This window comes from Geotrypetes seraphini, chromosome 6, assembly GCF_902459505.1.
Source record: "Geotrypetes seraphini chromosome 6, aGeoSer1.1, whole genome shotgun sequence".
Taxonomy (NCBI): Eukaryota; Metazoa; Chordata; class Amphibia; order Gymnophiona; family Dermophiidae; genus Geotrypetes; species Geotrypetes seraphini.
Genome location: NC_047089.1, coordinates 34,031,797 through 34,054,188, shown reverse-complemented (window position 1 = coordinate 34,054,188; position 22,392 = coordinate 34,031,797). Strand labels below are relative to the sequence as shown.

Genomic DNA, 22,392 nt, shown 5'->3' with positions numbered 1-22,392 from the left:
CACCACTGTATTCTACTTATATGTACTTGATGTTCCTACATTGTAACTTTTTTACTCTTGTCTCTCTCCCTCCCTACAAATATTCATGTATTCAAGGACTTCGTTGTTATTTTTTTTTTCGCTGACTGTCCAGCCCTTCTTATTGTAAACTGCCTCGAACTACTATGGCTTTGGCGGTATATAAAAATAAAATTATTATTATTATTATTACATGCTGAAAAAAACTGGATAAAATTGCCATCTTACCTTTGTACTGTTTGAGACAGTGTCTAACATAACCAGGGTAAAGGGGATGGCACTTGATATACTGCTTTTTATGTGTGGTTTACATGTTTTGGACAGGTACTTATTTTGTGTCTAGGGCAATGAAGTGTTAAAACACTTGCCCAGAGTCACAAGGAACTGCAGTGGGAACTGAATTCACAACCTCAGGGTGCTGAGGCAGCAGCTCTAACCACTAGGCCACGCCTTCACTCAAGGTGAAACTCAAACCTGATGAGCCAGAAGTGAATCATTGTTAGTTATTAATTCTGAAAAACAACTCTAAGTTCTGGGTTTTTGTCATGTTTTGGTCCTGATTGTGCCTTTATATCACACAGTCTTCAGATGTTTTTTAAAAAAATTAACTTATTTTGTAACATCTAGTGCAGGGGTGACAAAGTCCCTCCTTGAGGGCCGCAATCCAGTTGGGTTTTCAGGATTTCCCTCAATGAATATGCATGAGCTCTATTAGCATACAATGAAAGCAGTGCATGCAAATAGATCTCATGCATATTCATTGGGGAAATCCTGAAAACCCGGCTGGATTGCGGGCCTCGAGGAGGGACTTTGACACTAGAGAATGACACGGTGACAAAATTCATCACCGTTCCCGTCCCCACGGATAACCACGGGAAACCATCTTCATGCCATTCTTTAAGGAGAGAGGGAAGAATCAGAGTATGAATGGCCACAACCTCTGACCCACAAGCTTTGCTTTGAAGAATGCTGGTGTAGAAAGACTGAGGTTGAAACAGACACTACAGAATGACAGTCTCTGGTATCCAGAGCAGATATTGTGATGTCATAATGCCTCATTCCACCAGTGCCTAAGAGCCAATCGCATCAGTGATGTCACAATGGCTTCATTATCCTTGGCTCACATAAGAATCAGAGTATGAATGGCCACAACCACTGACCCGCAAGCTTTGCTTTGAAGAATGCTGGTGTAGAAGGACTGAGGTTGAAATAGACACTACAGAATGACAGTCTCTGGTATCCAGAGCAGATATTGTGATGTCATAATGCCTCATTCCACCAGTGCCTAAGAGCCAATCACATCAGTGATGTCACAATGGCTTCATTATCCTTGGCTCACATAAGAATCAGAGTATGAATGGCCACAACCACTGACCCGCAAGCTTTGCTTTGAAGAATGCTGGTGTAGAAGGACTGAGGTTGAAATAGACACTAGAAAATGAGATGGGATTATTTCCCGCGGTTATCCGAGGGGACGGGAACGGTGATGAATTTTGTCACCGTGTCATTCTCTATTTGACACCCCTAATCTAGTGTAAAGAACTGTAGTTGTCACGGTAGTCCAATTTGATCCACAAGCCAATAGCTCAATACAAGCTGTGCAGTACATACCATAGAAATCTACAACTGTTCACAAGGGAAGTACATTCACTCTCATGAAAAGAGGTGTTGAATAATGCATTACAGATCACTGTGGAATAACTAAATCAAAACTGCTGTAAATCAAAAAAATGATCTGGAGCAACCACAGCAAATACATACATAAAAGGGAAAAGATATATACATAAAAGGGAAAATTGACATACTCAAGACTAACAAATCAGTAGGACTAGATGGTATTCAGTATTCACCAGGACTTGGAGCCAAGTAATAAAAATATACAAGACTTTATTAGAAGATTCCGTGGGAGTTTGAGTAAAATGCCAAAACGTGAAGCCGAAGTAAAACCATTGGAAAAACTGGAATCTTAGCAGCGTCAATACGTATGCAGGACCTCTGAGGAAGGCATTTTGCCGAAACACGGCCCATGTAGGGTCAAAGATTCCAGTGTGCGTTTTGTGACAACTTCTAATAAAGTATTGTATATTTTTTATTTCTTGGCTTCAAGTCCTGGTTCCATTTTGTGTGTTTTTGGAATACTCCTTTTGTTTTGCGGAACCTTGGTCTTTTTGTCTCTGACTTTGGGCTCACTGCTCTTTGCTGTGAAGCTATTCTGAGGCATTTCTGGACTGTAATTCTATAATTGTCACATGGTCATTTACATGTGCATGTGAATAGAAAGACCTTCAAAACCTATTGTTAGAGATTTTTGAACCAAACTGGCCACCGTCTGAGACAGGATGCTCAGATTAGGGTTATTAGATTTTATTTTTGGAAAATCCGGACCCCCAGACCCATACCCAGGCCCGCCAAGGTCCACCCATCCCCATCCCGTTATGCCCCAGTCCCGCCCCCCACTGCCTGCTCTTGTCAGGCAGAAGGGCATCCGCGCATGTGTGGATGCGACTCAATGACATCATCGCGTGGCATCCGCACATGCGCGGATGCCCTCCTGTCCGACAGTGATTTGTCGCAAGCTTTTCAAAACCTGGACAATGTGCCAGGTTTGGAAAAGCTGCCTGGACCCCCAGACATATCATCAAAACGAGGACATGTCTGTGGAAATCCGTACGTCTGGTAACTCTAGACTAGATGGACCGTGTTCTGATTTATCATGGTTTTTCATTAATGTTCTGTAAACAAAAGGAGATCATTCATTTAAAGATTTCACAGTCAGTGTACTCAAAAGAAATTTCAGGAGTAACCAGAATGCAAACAAGCAGTGAAAGATTTAACAAGGACTTTTGACTTAATTTTCACTAGGACAATCACCTGTGCAACTGCCCTTTCTCCCTCTCTTCATTTCCCCTTGGCGAGCTTTGTCATAAAACCTTTGGTCTAACACGCTCGGTGTGGTACAAACTCACTCTAACTGCTCTGTTTCTTCACTGACCTGATGAAAGGAGCTCAGCTTCCAAAGCTTAGACACAGTCAAAAGCCATCATTAACAACTTGTTTGTTGATCCTTATTGCAGCACATGGTCGAAGACACGTTAAGCTGTACCGTGATTTGTAAAGCGGAGCTTCTGTTGAGGCACATGCTCAGTTTTCATAGACAATGACGAGAATCATAATAATAAAATACCCTGAACTTTGCTAAAGGACGCACTGATCCAGCTCTTGCCATACCATCATCCACAAAACACACATGCTCTCATTAGTGGATTCCGATACCTCTGAAAAATATATGACTCATTTTCAGATAGACACATACTCATCCCTATAAAAGCAGCAAGCTCAGAAGGGTTAGGCAAGAAAGTTTCGCTTGCAAGCATGCAGTGCACTTGGCTCGTCCTCTTGGTTTTGTCGAACTCTGAATTTTATGCCTGTTTACCGGTGCCAAAGGAATTTCAAAGCATGACTCAGCAAGATGTCTCCTTTGCAGAGGTAAGGTTTCATTATTTTCTTATCCTACATGCACTTTCATTTTTTCTTATTATTCATGGTGAGGCGCCAGAATACATCAACACTTTGATACTATTCTCAGACTTCAATAGATTAAGAATAGCCAGAAGATATTTAGCACTTATCCTGGTTCCCCCCCCCCCAAAAATAAAAAAAGTTGTTTGTAAATCTGCGTTTACTTTGACATTTCAATTCTGGGCAGCCGAAGATTGGAATTTATTACCCATTAAGCTTAGAGTGTTAGATTATTATGGTTTATTCTGTAAATCCTTGAAAACGTTTTTATTTGAAGAATATGTTTTATTTAGAAAATTTCTATACCGCCAAAATTCTCAGCGGTTTAAAGATTACATACATAAAAACATAAAAGTACACATACATTAAAGCGTAACAATCCAAGAACACTGCTCCTGTAACCATTGACACAGAAGGAGCCATTTACATTACTTTAAATAATAATCATCTGCTTTAACTTAGGGAATAAGAACAGCTTCAGAGAAAATATCATGCTATATTATTATTTTTTTTTATAATCTTTATTCATTTTTAATACTTTCATTAAGTGAATACAAGGAAAAGAATACATTTTACACTTTATACATCACCTAAAGTCTTTACAATATATAATGAGATCAACATATTTCCCCTGTAAAAATTATTATATATAAAGTTATTGATAAAGTAAATTCATACGCTTCCAAATATGCAAATATTTAATTGTGCAAACCCCCACCCAATCCTTCCCACCCACCCCACCCATCCCCTCTGGATGTGCAATTGATATAACAACAAATTCAAAACTATAATAGATCTACAAATGACATCAATGGGCCCCATATTAATTTAAAAATTTTCATAAATGTTCATAAATCTGGTATCATTCTATATTAAAAATTTGCATCAACAAATAACTTTGTCATAAGCAATTTTTTGAAAAAGTAGAGTATTCTGAACATAGGGCTCCTTTTACTAAGGTGCGTTAGGGCCTTAACGTGCAGAATAGCGCACGCTAAATTTCCCTGCGCGCTAGACCTTAACGCCAGCATTGAACTGGCATTATTCTAGAAGCGTACCACATGGTAATTTACTGCGTGCGCTCAAAACGCTAGCGCAGCTTCGTAAAAGGAGCCAATAGTCTTATTTGACTAGATAACTTATTCCACAATGACAACCCCGCGATCATTAACATTTTCATTCCTGTAGATCCTTTTACTAAGGTGCGTTAACTGATTAGCATGCGCTAAACGCTAATGCGTGCATGTTAGTCTATGGACACGTTAGCGTTTAGCTTGCGCTAATTGGTTAACGCACCTTAGTAAAAGAGGGGGATAGTTTATATTTGTAAATGATTGACTTACTATTTTCATACTATTAGCTAAAAGTAAAGCTTTACCAGGTCTATATATCTTCCAAAGACACTGTTACCAATATGGCACCATTCGATGTAGAATTTATCTAGTTCTAGATGTAGAGTTTTATCTAGATTTTGAATGTATCATGTAGCAGATCATGGGTATGTCCAGCTCTTGATTCGTTATAGAGGTATATAAAAATTGTAATGTTATCTAATGTACTGTAACACTGAACAAATCGTTTATTTAAAACTTCTCTTATTGATTTTCATTTTAATAAATATTAGAAAATTCTATTTAAATGTATATATTTTCGTCATATGTAAAGCCTGTTTTATACAATACAAAGAGTGTGCAATGGAATTTAGCACCTGGTTTTATGAGATCTTTGGATAGGAGGTCTCAGGTCATCGTTTGGGCAGAGCAGGGGTAACATAGTAACATAGTAGATGACGGCAGATAAAGACCTGAATGGTCCATCCAGTCTGCCCAACCTGATTCAATTTAAATTTTTTTTTTTTTTCTTCTTAGCTATTTCTGGGCGAGAATCCAAAGCTTTACCCGGTACTGTGCTTGGGTTCCAACTGCCAAAATCTCTGTTAAGACTTACTCCAGCCCATCTACAACCTCCCAGCCATTGAAGCCCTCCCCTGCCCATCCTCCTCCAAACGGCCATACACAGACACAGACCGTACAAGTCTGCCCAGTAACTGGCCTAGTTCAATCTTTAATATTATTTTCTGATTCTAGAAATAATGGAGGTGGTGGAGGTGCAATGTACACAATATGTTTTATAAAGGGGCCCTTTTATTAAGGTGTGCGAACCGATTTAGTGCACGCTAAATGCTATGATGCCCATAGGATATAATTGGCGCCTTAGCACTTAGCGCGCGCTAATCTTTAGAGTGCACTAAATTGTTTAGCGTACCTTAATAAAAGGACCCCAAAATATGCATGCACATCCACAGAGTTCATGCACGTATTTACTCCTTTGCAGTGGAAATAAATTTTGCAAGAGCATTTATGCACAACTGGAAGTGTCATTGTAGGAGCCTATTTAAAGCAGGCATAGAACCTTTTTGGACTTTTCACATAGCGCATAAAAGTAGCCCCATAGAGGACAGTTGGCCTGACTGAAAATTAGCCTCTATTGGCCAACTAATAATACAAAAGGACTTCCATAGAGGGAAATGTTCCCAGGATTAAGGAGAGGGTATTGCTAGGGCATTACAGACCTATGCACATTGCTTTACTGCAAGATTTTTCCATAGAAAAGCATGGCCTATGATATCATTGCATTGCATCCACGCATGCTCAAAGGCCCTCCAGACATGGCCCAGACTCGGGGAAGAAGAGACAAGGTTTATGTGGGGGTGGAATTGGGAAAAGCTAGGGCGGGACAGGTGGGGCCATGTGCCCTCTTTAAGAAATCTGGTAACCCTAATTTTGACAGCTAAAAGGAAGGCGGTTTCATCCCAGAAAATTTGCAGAATAGCTGTTCGGTTACCCAAATTCCCAAGGACAGTGTTAGAGATGCTGAAGCCCAGGGCAGAAGTTTGGGATGGGGCACTTCCCATAAGGCTCCCATAAGGCTCTGCCTCTTTCAGCTTGGGGCTCTTTATGGCCTGTTGCAGCCCTCTAACACCACCCCTGCAAATTCTTTGCAAATTCTATTCTTTGAGTGCAAATGTAATGCATGGCAATATTGTATTAAACTACTAGAAATCTGCACTGCATTATAGAAATACAGAAACATGACAGCAGATAAAGGCCAAAAGGCCCATCTAGTCTGCCCATCCGCAGTAACCATTATCTCCTCCTCTCCCTATTGGCTAAGGCTCTTAACATTTGCATCTCCTCTTCCTATAGGCTAAGGCTCTGTGCACCTGCATTGTGAGGTCATAGAGCTACCCATCCGCAGTAACCATTATCTCTTTCTCTCTCCAAGAGATCCCCCGTGCCTATCCCAGACCCTTTTGAATTTGGACACAGTCTCTGTCTCCACCACCTCTTCTGGAAGGCTGTTCCATGCATCTACCACCCTTTCCATAAAAAAGTATTTCCTCAGATTACTCCAGAGCCTATCACCTCTTAACTTCATCCTATGCCTATAAAAAATATGTTTCTGTATATATCTTAGAATATTTCATTCAATACATTCTAGGGTCCGCCGTGGGAGCAGACTGCTGGGCACGATGGACTACCGGTCTGACCCAGCAGCGGCAATTCTTATGTTCTTATATCTTTAAATTAATGTATAAAAACTGCACTTGCTGAACAAACATCTAATAACATAGATTTTATTATTATATTATTATATAGAAATACCTACAGCAGTTTTACAGCATGGATGGGATCTCTCCACACCGAAGAAAAAGATATATTGGGACTTTCCAGAGCAAAATTAGGAAACTACAGGATTTTTTTGGCTTAGATGTTACTGGGTCATTGAATCCTGAGACATTGGCTTTGATGAAGGAACCACGATGTGGAGTCCCAGATGTAGAAAATTATGAATTATATGCCAACAAGTCCAAATGGACGTGGAATATCATAACCTATCGGTAGAGTATGTGTTCTAACACAAGTCTTTCATGCACTTTCTAAGCAATGTGTTTGGTAATTGTGCCATATGTTTCTGAGTAACTGGAAGCACAAAAACAGATCAAATTACTTTATGGTATATGGTGTTAAGCTTCCATCTTGGTGGGGGCACCGCCGCTCTCTTCTCTGCCCCCTGATCCTCCCCCACCACATGCATGTGCCTTTCCTTCTTCTGTACCTCTAACTCTTCACTAGCGTAAGCAGCATCTCCAACATGCTGCCCACACCGGCCTCGGTTCTCCCTCTGAAGTCACTTCCTGACATCAGAGGGAGGAAGTGACGTCGGAGAAAGCTCCGAAGCTGACGCGGGCAGCAACTTCATCACTGCTTGCGCCGAAGTTAAAAAGGTACGGGGAAGGGGCACGGATGACAGGGGATGGGGAAGAGGGCAGGAAAGGGGTGCCACCGCCCTGGGCGCTGGTCACCTTCACTGCGCCACTGCCTCCCCGCTCCTTCTGCACCAACCCCCTGTGCCCTCCTCTCCACCCCTCCACTCCTTCCATGCCCCCACACCACACTCGCACTGCCCCTTCCCACCCCGTACCTCTAAATCTTTGCCAGCATGAGCAGCTTCTCAACCTGCTACTCACGCTGGCTTTCCCTTTGACATCACTTCCTTGCCCCGCAACCCAGAAGTAATATTAGAGGGAGTCAGGCCTGCGTGAGCAACAGGCTGGAGAAGTTGTTCGCACTAATGAAGATTTTAAAGAGGTACGGAGGACGGGGAAAAAAGGGTGTGAGTGGGGTGGGGGGGAACAGATGCCGGCGCCACCAGTGAGACAGCGCCCGGGCCGGTCCACCCCCACCCTCTTACTATGCCACTGGTACAGTGGATTTTAAACTAAGGAACTCTGGTTCAAATTCCATGTTAACTCAAAGTCTTTCTAATTGCGAGCCCAGTGGCGTAGTAAGGGGATGCAGTCCTCCATGGGTGAAGTCTTCCTTGGGGCGCTGGCACCCCTCATGCTCTCTGCCTCCCCCTTCCTACTCCTCCCTCTGCCACATGCGTGCCTCCTTCCCCCCATACCATTTAAAGTTCCACGCGAGAAGCCACAAACTTGCTGCCTGCATTGACTTTGGTGCTCTCTCTGATGTCACTTCCAGGAAGGAAGTGACGTCAGAGAGAGTTCAGAAGCCGACACCGATAGCAAGTTCGTGGCTGCTCGCGCCAAAGATACAAATGTACGGGGAAGGGGCACGCACGTGTGGCAGGGGGAGTGGGGAAAGAGGGCAGGAGAAGGGGGCACCACCACCCCGGGCCCCACTCACTCTCGCTACACCCCTATAGGAGCCCTCCAGAAACAGAAATATACCTACTGTACCTACCACTACCGCTACTACCGTGATTCCCTGAAAATAAACCCTAGCATGATTTTCGGGTTAGGTCTTAATATAAGCCCTACCCCTGAAAATAAACCCCTAGTCGCTGGCGGCAGCAGCACTTCCCCTATTCCTCTGCCGCATCACTGATGACATCATCAGCAACGCAGCAGAGGAACGGCCCAGGCCGCAAAGCAGCCTGTCTAGATTGCTGCCGACACTGCCGGTTTGTTGCAAGGTATTTATTTCTGTCCTGTGGTTCGGATTGGAGGGAGAGATGGGTCGGCGGGGGAGGGAAGGGGCAAGGAGGGTATGCAGCGGCGGGGAGGGATAGAAAGATACTACACAGGGGGATGGGAGGAAGGGAGGGATAGAAGCTGCAAGGGTTCTGCTGCACAAGGGGATGGGAGGGAGGGAGGGCTAAAAAGATACTGCACAAGGGGATGGGTAAGAGGGGAGGAAAAATGCTGCACATGTGGGAGAGAGAAAGGAAACAGAAAGAACTGGAGTGGAGGAGAGGAAGGAGAGATGATCATTGTACATGAAAAAAAATAAGACATCTCCAAAAATAAGACCTAGTGCCTTTTTTGGGACCCAAATTAATATGACAGTGTCTTATTTTCGGGGAAACACGGTACAAATCTTTTTTTTTTCTTTCTTTTTTTTTTAATGCTTTATTGATTTTTAATCAAAACAGTGTCACACAAATGAAAGAAATATTGATAGTGATATTTGGATAACTTTATTCTTTATTTGTATTGTATATTAGGATATATTATGATATTATTATATGCAGGAAAATGAAATTATTGAATGATATTTATGTTACCTGCATAGACAAATCTTTTCTATAGCACTGTTAGACGTATGCAGCACTGAACATTAAGGGGGAAATTCTATAAATGGCATCTAAAAAGATAGGCCTCTATCTCTTGTAAATCCCATTTAAGTGCCTATTACAGAATTGCACCTAACTTGCAATTTAGGTGCCTTTAATGTAGGCCAGGGTTTTAAAGGCCTTCTTTATAGGCGCCTAGGGTCCTTTAGAGAATCACGCCTAGCGATGCCTAAGTTCATCTCTGCCCCTGAATACATCTACTTTGGAGTCAGACGCTATTAGGTGCCATACAATAGACACCTAGTTTTTGTAGAATCGCACCTAAGAAGATAGGCACCTATCACCCAATTCATTTTTATCACCTCTATGCTAATGACTCCCAGATCTACTTCTCCACACCAGATATCTCTACTGCAACCCAGACTCGAGTCTCAGCCTGCCTTTCCGACATTGCCGCCTGGATGTCTCACCGCCATGTAAAACTGAATAGGGCTAAAATGGAGCTGTTCATCTTCCTGCCTAAACTCACCTCCCTGCTTCCTCCATTCTCCGTCTTTGTGGACAATGCTCTCATCCTCCCTGTCTTCTCTGCTTGCAATCTCGGGGGTCATCATTTCTCCCCTCCCTACCCCTGACACATGAAGTTCTGTTGAGGGGAAGGCAAGATGTGCTGTGCTGAGTTCTAATTGAATCTTTGGGAAGAGGTGGGGCATTGTAGGAAGGAAAGAGAGACAGACGATAGGGAGGGGGAAAGGAGAGGTGATGTTGCTCTCCTGCCACATGCAGGCAGAGGGCAATTGTCAATCTGCAATTTTACATGAGTGAATACACTTCTCCCTTGTCATTCGCGGGGAATACGGGCAGAGCCAGACCTCGAATGGTGAAAAACCGCGATTATCCGGCTCTGACCCACTCCCACCTCCCTGTCGCCTTCCCGGCCTTACCTGGTGGTCTAGAAGGCTTTCGGGGCAGGAGCGGTCTTCCTACGCTCCTGCCCCATGCAGATCGCCATGAGGAAATGGCTCTAGGGAGTTCCCGACATAGTCTCGAGAGACTACGGGAACTCCCAGCAGCCATTTCCTCATGGCGATCTGCACGAGGCAGGAGCGCAGGAAGATCGCTCCTGCCCCGAAAGCCCTCGACCACCAAGTAAGGCCGGGAAGGCAGCAGGGAGGAAAAAATATGGGTTGTTTTAAAATTAAGACTGCTTTTTTTATTTTCCCCCTCCCCAGAAAAAAATCGCGATTATATGAAACCGCGAATGGGGAGGGGGAAGTGTATACATTTCCCACATGAAATCTGTTCAAAATCCCCCCCCACACACACCTATTTAGGGCTCATTTTACGAAGGCGCGTTTAGGGCCTTAATGCACGGAATAGCACGTGCTAAATTACCACGCACTAGCTGCTACCGCCTCCTTTTGAGCAGGAGGTAGATTTTCGGCTAGCTCGCACTAATCTGCTTAGCACACCTTCGTAAAAGGAGCCCTTAATGTTGTGAGCTCATCAAATACATTGCATACTTATAAACTCTCCTGATTGTGTCAGCTAGCGTTTTGGTTGTTAGAGGTTGTCCTATTCTATATGTAAACCATCTGTAATAGTTTAAGAATATAAGAATAGTCATACTGGATCAGAGCAATGGTCTGTCTAGCCCATTATCCTGTTTCCAACAGTGGCCTAACCAGGTCTTCTCTCCATTACTTTCATTTGTAAACCATTTGCTGTGTCCAAGGAAAGATGTTACAGGAAATGATTTTAAACTTTTGTAGACCATAATATGCAATTCCATGCTGAGAAATTAGCTAGTAAAAAATTTAATTTTCTTTACTTTTTTTTTTCTAATTTTCAGGTTAGTAAACTATACAAGAAAACTAACAGCTAAAGAGGTGGATAAAGCCATTAATATGTCACTGAAGGTCTGGAGTGATGTTACACCACTAAATTTTGTCAAAACAGACAATGAAGATGCTGACATTATGATTAAATTTGCTTCTAAGGGTATGTTCTTTTACTTCTTAATACTGTTTTTTTGTGGGAGGGGGTTTTACAATGCACATTTACAGGGCCAAAATTTAAAAGCACTTATGTATCTGGAAATAGGTAAGTCACTAAGGAGCCTAAACTGCATTAGGTATTTAGGGTGAAGTTAGCTTCCTTTTAGCAGGACCAGGAAATTGGTCCGTGAGAATGTCCTCAACCATAGCAAGCAAAAGCACAAGTGGTACACACTTCAGACTCATGTTCTCTTCTCCAAATACCACAGGCAGCTGCTTCTTTTAGCTCCAATACCTAGGTACCTACTTTCTGTTACTGTATTGAAAACTAGAATAATCACATATTTACGGTGTCAGGTCAAAAACGCGCCGGGACAAAGGCGCGCGCAGACAACTGAGCGCAATGCGGAGGCGCGCGCCGAAGAAAATGACTGTTTTAAAGGGCTCCGACGGGGGTGTGTGGGGGAGAACCCCCCCCCACACACTTTACTTTATACAGATTGCGCCATGTTGTGGGGGCATTGTGGGGGGTTTGGGGGGTTGTAACCCCCCACATTTTACTGAAAAATACAGATCGCACCACGTTGTGGGGGCGTTGGGGGGGGTTTGGGGGTTGTAACCCCCCACATTTTACTGAATACAGATCGTACCGCGTTGTGGGGGGTTTTGGGGGTTATAACCCTCCACATTTTACTGAAAACTTCATTTTTTCCCTAAAAAACAGGGAAACAGTTAAGTTTCCAGTATAATGAGGGCGGTTACAACCCCCCAAACCCCCCCCACAATGCCGCCGCGATCTGTATTAAGTAAAGTGGGGGGGTTCCCCAACAAAAACCCCCGTCGGAGCCCCTAAAAACACTCTTTTTCTTCGGCGCACGCTTCCATCTTGCGCTCAGTTGTCGGCGCGCACCTTTGTCTTCGGCGGTTTTGTCTATGAACCCATATTTACACTTATATGCATTTAGACACATGCACATATATGAGCCATAAGAACTGATGTAATTGCTTGCACCTAGATTCCGGGGATTATACATATAACCTATAGTATTCTATATTTTACATGTATACACCCAGACTCCTCCCTTATGAACACCCACCTACAAAGTGCATGCTATCAACGATGTACATATCTGAGGGTAGTTTGAAAAGCTTTGTAGAAAATCAAGTTATACAGCATAGTCTCCACAGAGGGCTATACTGTACACTTAGTCCAGCGAGTTTCCATTTTTCTCGTATCATAGGAAAAACTGCTTGCGAAAAAACTGGAAATTCATTGGACTAACCTCCTCTTTTACTAAGGTGCGCTATGCTTTTTAGAATGTGATAAATATTACTGCACGCTAAACATGTGCTAAACGCTAATGCATGCATGCTATCCTATGGACGCGTTAGCGGTTAGTGCACGCGTTGATTTAGCATGCGCTAAATCCGTGCTATAACGCTTGGTGCACCTTTGTAAAAGAGGGCCTAAGTGTATAACCCTCGATGGAAGATACATTTTTTAACTTGCATTTTTACCAAACTTTTCACACCTCGTAGTTACAGTATGGTGCAAATCTGAAAGCCTAGCATGTGCATATGTCACTCCCGCAGAATCAATCTTTTCGCCTTCCCCTCCCTAAAACTATGCCACCTCAAAAGGTTCTTCGACAAAACCTTTGCCTTCCAGGCAGCCAAACAGAACCCTTGGCTAGCCCAAATTCTACTCAAGGCCCACACCTACCTTGATTTCCGAAAAATACTCAAAACTCATTTATTCCACGCTCAATATCCCTAATCCCCTCTCGTCCATTTTCCTCTCCCCCCCCCCCTCAAATGACTTAACTCTCCCGGTCCCCTGCCCCCCTCTTTTTGATCTCCCCCATCTCACTAACTCCAAGGACCTACTCATTATGATCAATTGTAACTATGATCAATTGTAATTTCTTGTTAATTTTTGTTCCAATATCTTCATTACTTGTAAATATAGTTTATTGTAATTTCTTATCAAGTTTTGTTTAATTGATGTGAACCGCCTAGAACTCCCTGGGTATGGCGGTATACAAAAATAAAGTTATTATTATTATTATTCTGGTGATTTATGGACATATTTTACTCCTAGAGGTTGGTACCCTACCCACTTCCAGAATAACCCCCCCACCCCACCCCCCGATTCCATACATGGTTCTGAAAATTATGCACACATTTTAATCAACTAATGAGCCGATAACTAGCAATAATTTAGTGCTAACAACCAATTACTGCAGTTAATTGGCTGCAGTTAGGATATGCGCACACAAATATTTTGGCAGACAACTGAAAGGGGGGAATGGCTACAGGAGGGATGTGGGCAGGACCAGGGCGGTCACTAATAGAATTCAGGAGATCCATATGTAGCAGAAATTACATGGGTACCATCTTGGTGGGGGAGCCGGCACCTCTCCACCCCCTCCCCACACACACACACCACACTTGTGCCTTCCCTTCCCCCGTACTTCTTTAAATCTGCACCAGCGTGAGCAACTTTTCCGGCCTGCTGCTCGCACTGACCTGGCTTGCCTCTGAAATCACTTCCTGGTTGCAGAACCAGGAAGTGATGTCAGAGGGAAAGCCAACGCCGGTGTGAGCAGCGGGCCGGAGAAGCTACTCACACTGGTGAAGATTTAAAGAGGTATGGGAAAGGGAGAATGCGAGCGTGGCAGGGGGGCAAAAAAAAAGAGCAGAGGTTAGAGAAAGTTAGATCCTGCTTCCATCAAAAACATTTTACCCTCCTTGTCCAATCCATCATCCTCTCCAGATTGGACTATTGCAACTCTATCTACTTAAGCCTAACTAAGAAAAACCTCCACAGACTCCAACGGATTCTGAATGCCGCGGCCAAGCTCATCTTCGCTAAAAGTAAATTTGACCATGTTTCCCTGCTCCTGGCCAAGCTCCACTGGCTTCCGATAATCGCCAGGGTCCACTACAAATGCGCCTGTTTAACTTTCAAAATCCTATATGGTATCCTCCCTCCCTTTATCCCTCTTTCTTGGAATTCCTCAAACCCTAATACCACCAGATCCTCCCACAAATTAAAACTATCCTTCCCCTCGCTAAAAGGCATTTCCCACACAGGAAAGCTAGGGACCTCCCTCCACTTCAAAATCACTGAGCTCTGGAACAACCTTACCTCCCCTCTTCGGAACTTGAGCTCTCTCCAAGTTTTCCACAAACATTTGAAAACCTGGCTTTTCTCAAAAAATGTAAGTCTCCCTCCAACTTAGGAATCAAGGAAACTCTTATATCTTGGCATCCCAAGTCCTCTAAATTTTCTTCACACTTCTACCTCTAACCCTCTGTTGTAGTTCCTTCCTATTTCTCCTACTGAAAACCACATCGAGCTCTACGAACGTGGAGATGATGCGGTATACAAACCTAAGGATTAGATTAGATTAGATTAGGTGCATAACGGAGGGCCAGGGGGGATGCCACCACCCAGGGCGCTTCCTACCCTCACAACACCACTGGCGTGGATACCAGTGCAATGTACTGTTCTATAAATAGTGCCCAACCCAGAGCACCAAATTAGGGTGCCTTTTACTGAATCTAGTATATTAAGGTTATAGATGGCTCCCAATCAAATAAGCTGGAGACGCAGATCACTTCAGGAAGCAAACACAGCAACACTTTAGGGGGCAAAAAAAAAAGCACAAGCAGTATGAAAGACAGATGTTTCCATTCTGCTTGTGGAAATCCATCTTTTCATGGAATGACATCAATTGAAGGAGGTGAGCTCCAAAAAGCTGTTTTCTGCATAAATGCAAGTTTTTATTTTTGAGAATTATTTCACTGAATGCCATAGATCTTACAAATAAATGCCTAACAGTGCAAATTTCACACATCCTATGGCTATCTATATAGCCATTCTGTTTTCGGTATGAAACCAGTTTTGAAAAAAAGTGCCTTAAAACCTATTTAACTCCATGGTTTCTCTGTAATCTGTGATAAATAGGAAAACAATTCAGCTTTATTCAGAGGCTTAACCTTTATCTCTGTTTAAAACCTTAGTATCAATCAGCCTCGCCCAAATGATCAGATTCAGCAAAAGAGATGTAATCCAGTAGCAAGCAAGACAAGGATAGAGAAACAATAAGACAAAGCACTACGAGAAGTTGCCTCTGCTTAGCTCTGTGGAAGAAGGAGGAAATTGTTTGCAAATAATAGTAAAGGATTTAGCTAATTCTGTTTTTCTTTCCAAAAGATGTTCAGCCTCTTACCTGTAATCTGGAATGCAGCAAAGATAATGCTCTTAAGATTATGAGGCAGAGAGAGAGATATTAAGCAATCAGAATTTGACTCAACCCTAGCAAAGCTAGTACAAGAGTAAATTTAAACTTCGGGTGAACCTTTAACCCTGCGTCACTCCTTTCCCCTTCAAGCCCATAAATCAACTCCTCGTCCCCAATTTTAATAATTAAGGCCCTCTTTCACTAAGCCGTGGTAGAGGTTTCTACCATGGCCTGGAGCGCTAAATGCTCCAACGCAGCTCCGACACTCAGTCGTCGTAGCATTTAGCACTCTACCACGGCTTAGTAAAAGGGGGGATTAAATTTAGCCATAATGATGACCCAACCACACTCCTCTCGGGAAAAGTTCTGGAAAAACACATACTGCTAACTGGACATAATGGGCTAGATTAAATAAATGGCATTCAAACATCAGTATTCAACACTATTCTATAAAGGATAGTCCCTACTGAGCTTTGGGTATGAGGACTTATGCCTGTGGAAAGCAGGTATAAATCCTGGCATGCAAGTTGGGCACACATTCCCAGTATTCTATTATGCTGCACCCAAATCTTCAGAATGCCTCTCCCATGGCTGCGCTCATTTTTGCCCTTTGTTGGATTTGGTCGCCCAGTGTTTTTGAATAATGTGCAGGTAGATTGGTGCCAATTAATGTCAATCATTGATAGCATCCAATTATTGCTTAATATAGCTTATTAGCCAATGACATTGTGCATGCATCTCAGGATCGCACCCAAATTTGGCGATCTTTATAGAAATTGGGGGCATATGTCAGTTTTCTACAACCTCCCAATACCTGGCAGAAAAATGGTGGAATCCTTTACCAGCACAATAAAGGAACATCTCCTCTTACCAAAACCTTTGTAAAGGCCTAAAACTCTATCTAACAAACAACAGGTTATGACCACCAGAAACCAAACAAGGCATAAACCACCTCTCCTATCTTGATAGATGACCAAGTTCCCTACAAACCAGGAAAGAGACATCTATACCAGAACCTATAATATCAAGACAACGACACCAGATATAGCCAATCTTCTCTCCAAATCATATGCCAAAATCATACACCTACATGAACACAAACCAAGTTATCTATGTCATGAACCCTAATGAAGTAATGTAATCTCTGGATATGACCAGGCTCTTCTGAGAACATAAGAATAGCCTTATTGGGTCAGGTCAGGTATCCATCTAGCCCAGTATCCTGTCTTCATGGTGACCAGTCCAGGTCACAAGTACCTGGTAAAAGCCCAATAGTAGGAACAATCCATGCTACCAACCCAGGGCATGATTGGCCCCTTGGAAGCCCCTTAGGAGCCGAAAGGAGCCTGAAAGGACTTTGTGGAAGAAAACTTGGTGACTAGAGACTGAGGTAAAATTTTCCTATACAGTATGATAATAGTGAAGTGGAAGGGGAAAGCTAAAGGAACCAGTATACCAAATATTATTGGCTCAATGGATAAACATATTCAATCTAAGTCACCTACAGATCTATAGGTGATTTGCCCATCTCAGGGGCTCATTAAGTGAGGGTGGACATTCTACTCTTCTCCCCCCCCCCCCCTTTTTTACTCCTGCTTGCCCACCTGGGATTGGTTCCTTAAATGGTACAACCCAGGTGGACAAAATATCTGCTAATTTGCATGAATCCCTTCAGATACAACCAAGTGTTGCCAGTACTTTTCCAGAATCTGTAATTTGTCCAAATTTGTCTAAAAATTTGGACCAACCTCAAGTTATTACTTTAAAAGATATTTCACAAGTGGTTCTTAGGACTGAAGAGTGTATAAATACTACTATACCTCAAGTACATAATTTTTCCCCACAGACAGTAGAGAAATTTCATGAGGTCGATACGAAAATTGACAAGTTGGATACCAGACTTGTTGGATAGGTGTCTTTAAATTTACCTAATCAGTTAGTTCCCTCTGCTTTTGTTAAAGACAGTCTGATTATGTACAGGCAATTAGAATTTCTTGAAAAACAAATGAAAGCTAAAACATTATGTTTATTGAATTTTCCTATTTGTTATCTCCTGTCTCTTGAGATTTTGTTACACAGATATTTAAAGAAGGTATTGCTTTCAGATAAACGTTGTGCCTTCAAAGCCCTAGCAATAGCACATAAAAGTATCCACCACAAAACCCCAATCTACATAGCAGCCAAACTACAACCATACTTTCCCAATCGCTCCCTCTGCTCCAACTCGGAGAGACGACTCTGTATCCCCGCAGTAAGATCTCTCAAACTAGAAACAGCAAGCAAATGCTCATACAGCCACTTTATCCCTTGCCTGTGGAACCAAATACCAACCCAGATCAGGTCACTGGACTCGCTAATGGCCTTTCAAAGAGCAACAAAGACCTTCCTTTTTACCTTGTAAACTGACCCGTGTAAAAGCTTCTACCTACTTCTCTCGCCCCTATTAAGAAACCGTCTCCTTGTATGCTTCCATCAGTATCTCCTCTTCCTTTTTAATAATTTTGCCCTCTATAATCCTTGTTTTTAACTTCATGTCCTCCTTCTTCACTGTGAATGTCATTTTGTAACCCGTTTTGAGCTGTTGGGAGGACGGGATAGAAATATAAATAAATAAGTTGAAGAATTAATTATTCTTGATTGTAGGTATGTGTCTGTGCCAAAAGCTGAGATAGTTGAGGGCAAAGGAGGGAGCTAAAGAGTCTTTGAATTTGGCAAATTTTCTTGAATCCGCACAAGAAGAAATTGTTACTAGAGCAACCCTCCTTGTAACTTTTTTTAAACAAAACTTGTTTTAAACAAGTATTTCAGGAATAAAAAGTCTCAGTTTTGTGGTCAGCCCATTCATATGTTTGCGGATGTGGCTAGGTCCACACAACTGCGTCGCAAGGAATTTTGAAATTGAAAGATAGAGTTATGTCCTTGGGAGGTAATTGTTTTCTTCAATTTCCTTGCAAATGTGTAATAACTTTACATTCTAATACATATATTTATTTTGCTCCTTCTCAGCTTGAGATATTGCTGATTGAGAAAGAAGTTTCTGTTGTGAGGTAGGGGACTAGAAGGACGGATTAAATATAAGATGAAGATTTAGTTTGAAGGAAGGATGGGCTCTATATTCATTGTTTGATATTAATAACTGTTAAAATCATTTTTTGTTGCCTCTTCCCTCTGATGCGGACTGTGTATTTCATTTACTTTATTTCATATGATACATGTAATTAAATAATGATCAATAAAAAAATACAAAATAATTAAATTTACAGTGAGAATCCATCCTCACTTACTATTCTTTCTCTGTATTTTTGTTACTAGATCATGGAGACTTCTTCCCATTTGATGGGCCTCGGGGTACACTTGGTCATGCCTATGAACCAGGGGAAGGAATAGGTGGTGATATTCACTTGGATGAAGAAGAAGTTTGGACCATGGGGTATATTAAAAAAGGTAAGCAATTTACCTCATGAATTTGCCTTGGCCCTTGTTTTAGAAGCATACCCACTTCTAAGTGGCAACATCTGAATGTCTGCAGAGGCCCAATTAGGCACACTGTTACAGAATTGTGTTTAGATGCCCTGCTGGCACTTTCTGGGATAAGTGTATTGTCTAACCCATAGCCCTTGGGCCAGAACAAGGCCCACCAGTCTCATTTTATTGGCCCATGGAAGCTCACTGAAGTCTTCTGATAGGATCCCTGCTTTCCTGCTGCACTGGTCTAACCAGGAGCTTGAGTCACTTGATGCCAGAAATTGAGGCTGTTTCCACTGTATCAAGTCTCATGAGACTAAACTGTGAGACTAACCTCAACTTCCGGTGCAGCATGGATCAACCTAACGATTATGGCAGAGAAGCAGGGATCTCGTTAGAGGATTTCAAGGGAGCTTCTAAGGGCCACTGCCAGCAGAGAAGTAGAAAACCCAAAGAATTCATACACCAGTGATCAGGTAAAGGATAAGAGATAGGGTGAAGGCAGAGACTAACATCAGTTTCCAGTGCAGCACAGCACGGCTCAACATAATGGTTAAAGCAGTTATGGTTAAACCAGTTATGAGGGCCACTGCAGGCAGGGAAGCAGAAAACCCAAGGAATTCATATACTAGTGACAGGGATGCAAAGATCAGGTAAGGGATATGAGATAGGGTGAAGGCCGAGGGGGTACATGTAAGAGAGAGAGAATAGGTGAATGGGAGGAGGATCAAAGGATCTAAAGAAAACATGGAGTTTCATTTTGAAACTGCCATTGACTTTACAGAGATAGTGGGGAGCAGTGGCATAGACATAAGGGTAGGGGGGCCTGGCCCCCTCCCCACACACATACACACACTTTGTGTTTAGGCTCCCTCCAAACCTTCATTGCACCTGTTAAATGGCAGGTAGGAATGCCAAAGTCTTGCCAGCCAAATAAATTCACTACTGAGCCATTCCCCTCCTTCTGGCATTGTTGCAGTAACTCAGAAGTCACTGGGTACCTCCAGCTGCTGCTGATGTGGCGTCTTGTTCATGCTTAGTTTGTGCAAGAACTGAGAATGCTATTGGTGTCCCAGAGTTGGTGACTCGAAACGTCCTGCTGACTTCTGGGTTTCTACAGCAGCACCAGGAGGAGGGGAGTGGCTCAGAATGGAATTTCTTTGACTGGCAGCAAAGACGGAGGGAATATGTTGCTCCCCCAGTGCATCTCTTGGCTACTCCCTCCAAAAATCAGAGGGCTGGCAATGCCTGTGGTGGGGAGCCCATAGGTTAAGTCTCCTCAGCCCCAACCTCAACCTTCCCGACCTGGTAATGGTGAATGGTGCAGAGGGAGGAAAGAAGAGAAAGAGGGAGAGAGATGAGGTAATGCTGCACACCAGGGGCAGACAGCCAGGGCCAACACAATTAGAAAAAATTAAATGGCCAGACAGCAAAAGTAGAAAAAATAATTTAGCTTTTTTTTTTTTTTTTTAGTTCAATCATCTTTATTAGTATTTAAAAATATACATACAACCAAAGGCAGGAATGACCTTATCCATCACAATAACATCAAAATGTTTGTGGTTGACATCCATGCCTCAGCATATAATCATAGCGGTAATAATGCAACAGGAACAAACAACAAAACCAGAACTAAGAGAACTGGTCAGACGTGACAGTGTATTAAGCGGTATAAATCACAATATAATGTTAAACATTGAAGCTTAAAATCTAGCTAGGTGAGTAAAATGTGGTAGTAGTGTTAAGCTACTTTAAAAGTTAATAAATATAAAGAAAAGAAACAATGGGAGTAAGTGCTCCTTTTACAAAGTGATGCTACTAATTTGCATGCGTTGAATGTGGGAATTGGCTTCTTTGCATCCAACGTGCCACTAAGCAATGCTTTGTAAAAGGAGCCCTAAATACATTTTTTCACTAGCTTTCAGAGGCCTTCTGGACAGTATACCTTTATAATATCCCTGTCCTGATTGGAAGGAGACTTTAGCCTCTTACAGCTGATGTAATAAGTTAGTCCAATTAACAGGTGTCACCTAATTCTCCAGATAGCATGAGTGCATGTGCACATGCGTGTTTTGGTTCTCTGAGTTTAACAAAATACAAAAGGTGGCCCCTGATAGAAAAAGGTTGGCCATGCCTGGCGAATACTTAGGAGGGGGTGCTGAAAATTTTTCAGCCCAACCAACTTCTTCAGTTCTGAGCGTTATTTGGCCACTGTAGCTGAAAAGAGTGTTATCTTATTTCGTTAAGTGCCAATTTGCAGACACAAAATTCTATGTTTTGACATGGTTTCAGATCATTGATTGAACCATATCCAGGTCATTCCTCTTCTTAATCGGGCTGAGAACTTTTCAGCACCTGTCATATGCACATAAGTGCTAAGATTCTATATACTTATGCGCACATGGAACATGCAAATGAGGACACGTGAGGTTATAGAACTGCCCTTCAAATGTGTAAATGGCAGAAATGATAAAACTGTAAATCTGAGGGGAGCAAATTAAGGAACCAAACTCCAAAACCCAAATATTGGCCTTTTAGGGTGGTTTTGAACTCTTGACAGGAGAGCAGAATTCCCACCTCAAGCTCCTTTCCGAACCTCAGGTCCAAACAAGCAGTTAGGCAGGAGTTGGGTGACTTGAAGCAACTCTACATGCCAATATGGAAATTTTCTACTGTATATATACAATTACCACGGTAAAAAAATTTTTAAAAAACAGATATCCTGTACTTTGAAGGATCATCCAAGACTCCTCCAGAAACATCCTGTTAAAATGTCTGTATGCTGCTGTGTCCACATTTCAGTAATGCCTTTCTTAAATTTCTAAAACTTACCTCCTCTTTTACTAAGGTGCGCTAACCGATTTGGGTGTGTTAATTCAATTAGCACGTGCTAAACGCTAACGCGTCCATAGACTAACATGCACGCGTTAGCATTTAGCGCGTGCTAATTCGACTAGCGTGCGCTAATCGGTTTGCGCAGCTCAGTAAAAGAGGGGGTTAATATGCATATTCCAGTTTACATGAGCATATAAGCTTCAGCTGCT

General features: G+C 42.5%; 1 protein-coding gene across 1 annotated transcript in view; it reads left to right on the top strand.

Moving 5' to 3' along the window:
- Positions 1 to 3,387: 3,387 nt before the first annotated feature.
- LOC117362657 (matrix metalloproteinase-20-like) overlaps positions 3,388 to 22,392 on the top strand; it is a 33,776-nt gene continuing 14,771 nt past the window's right edge. The window contains exons 1-4 of the mRNA XM_033949409.1: positions 3,388 to 3,504; positions 7,197 to 7,438; positions 11,489 to 11,637; positions 19,196 to 19,327. Coding sequence (XP_033805300.1) covers positions 3,391 to 3,504; positions 7,197 to 7,438; positions 11,489 to 11,637; positions 19,196 to 19,327 — 637 coding nt within the window. The 5' untranslated portion in view covers positions 3,388 to 3,390. The remainder of the gene's footprint in view (positions 3,505 to 7,196; positions 7,439 to 11,488; positions 11,638 to 19,195; positions 19,328 to 22,392) is intronic.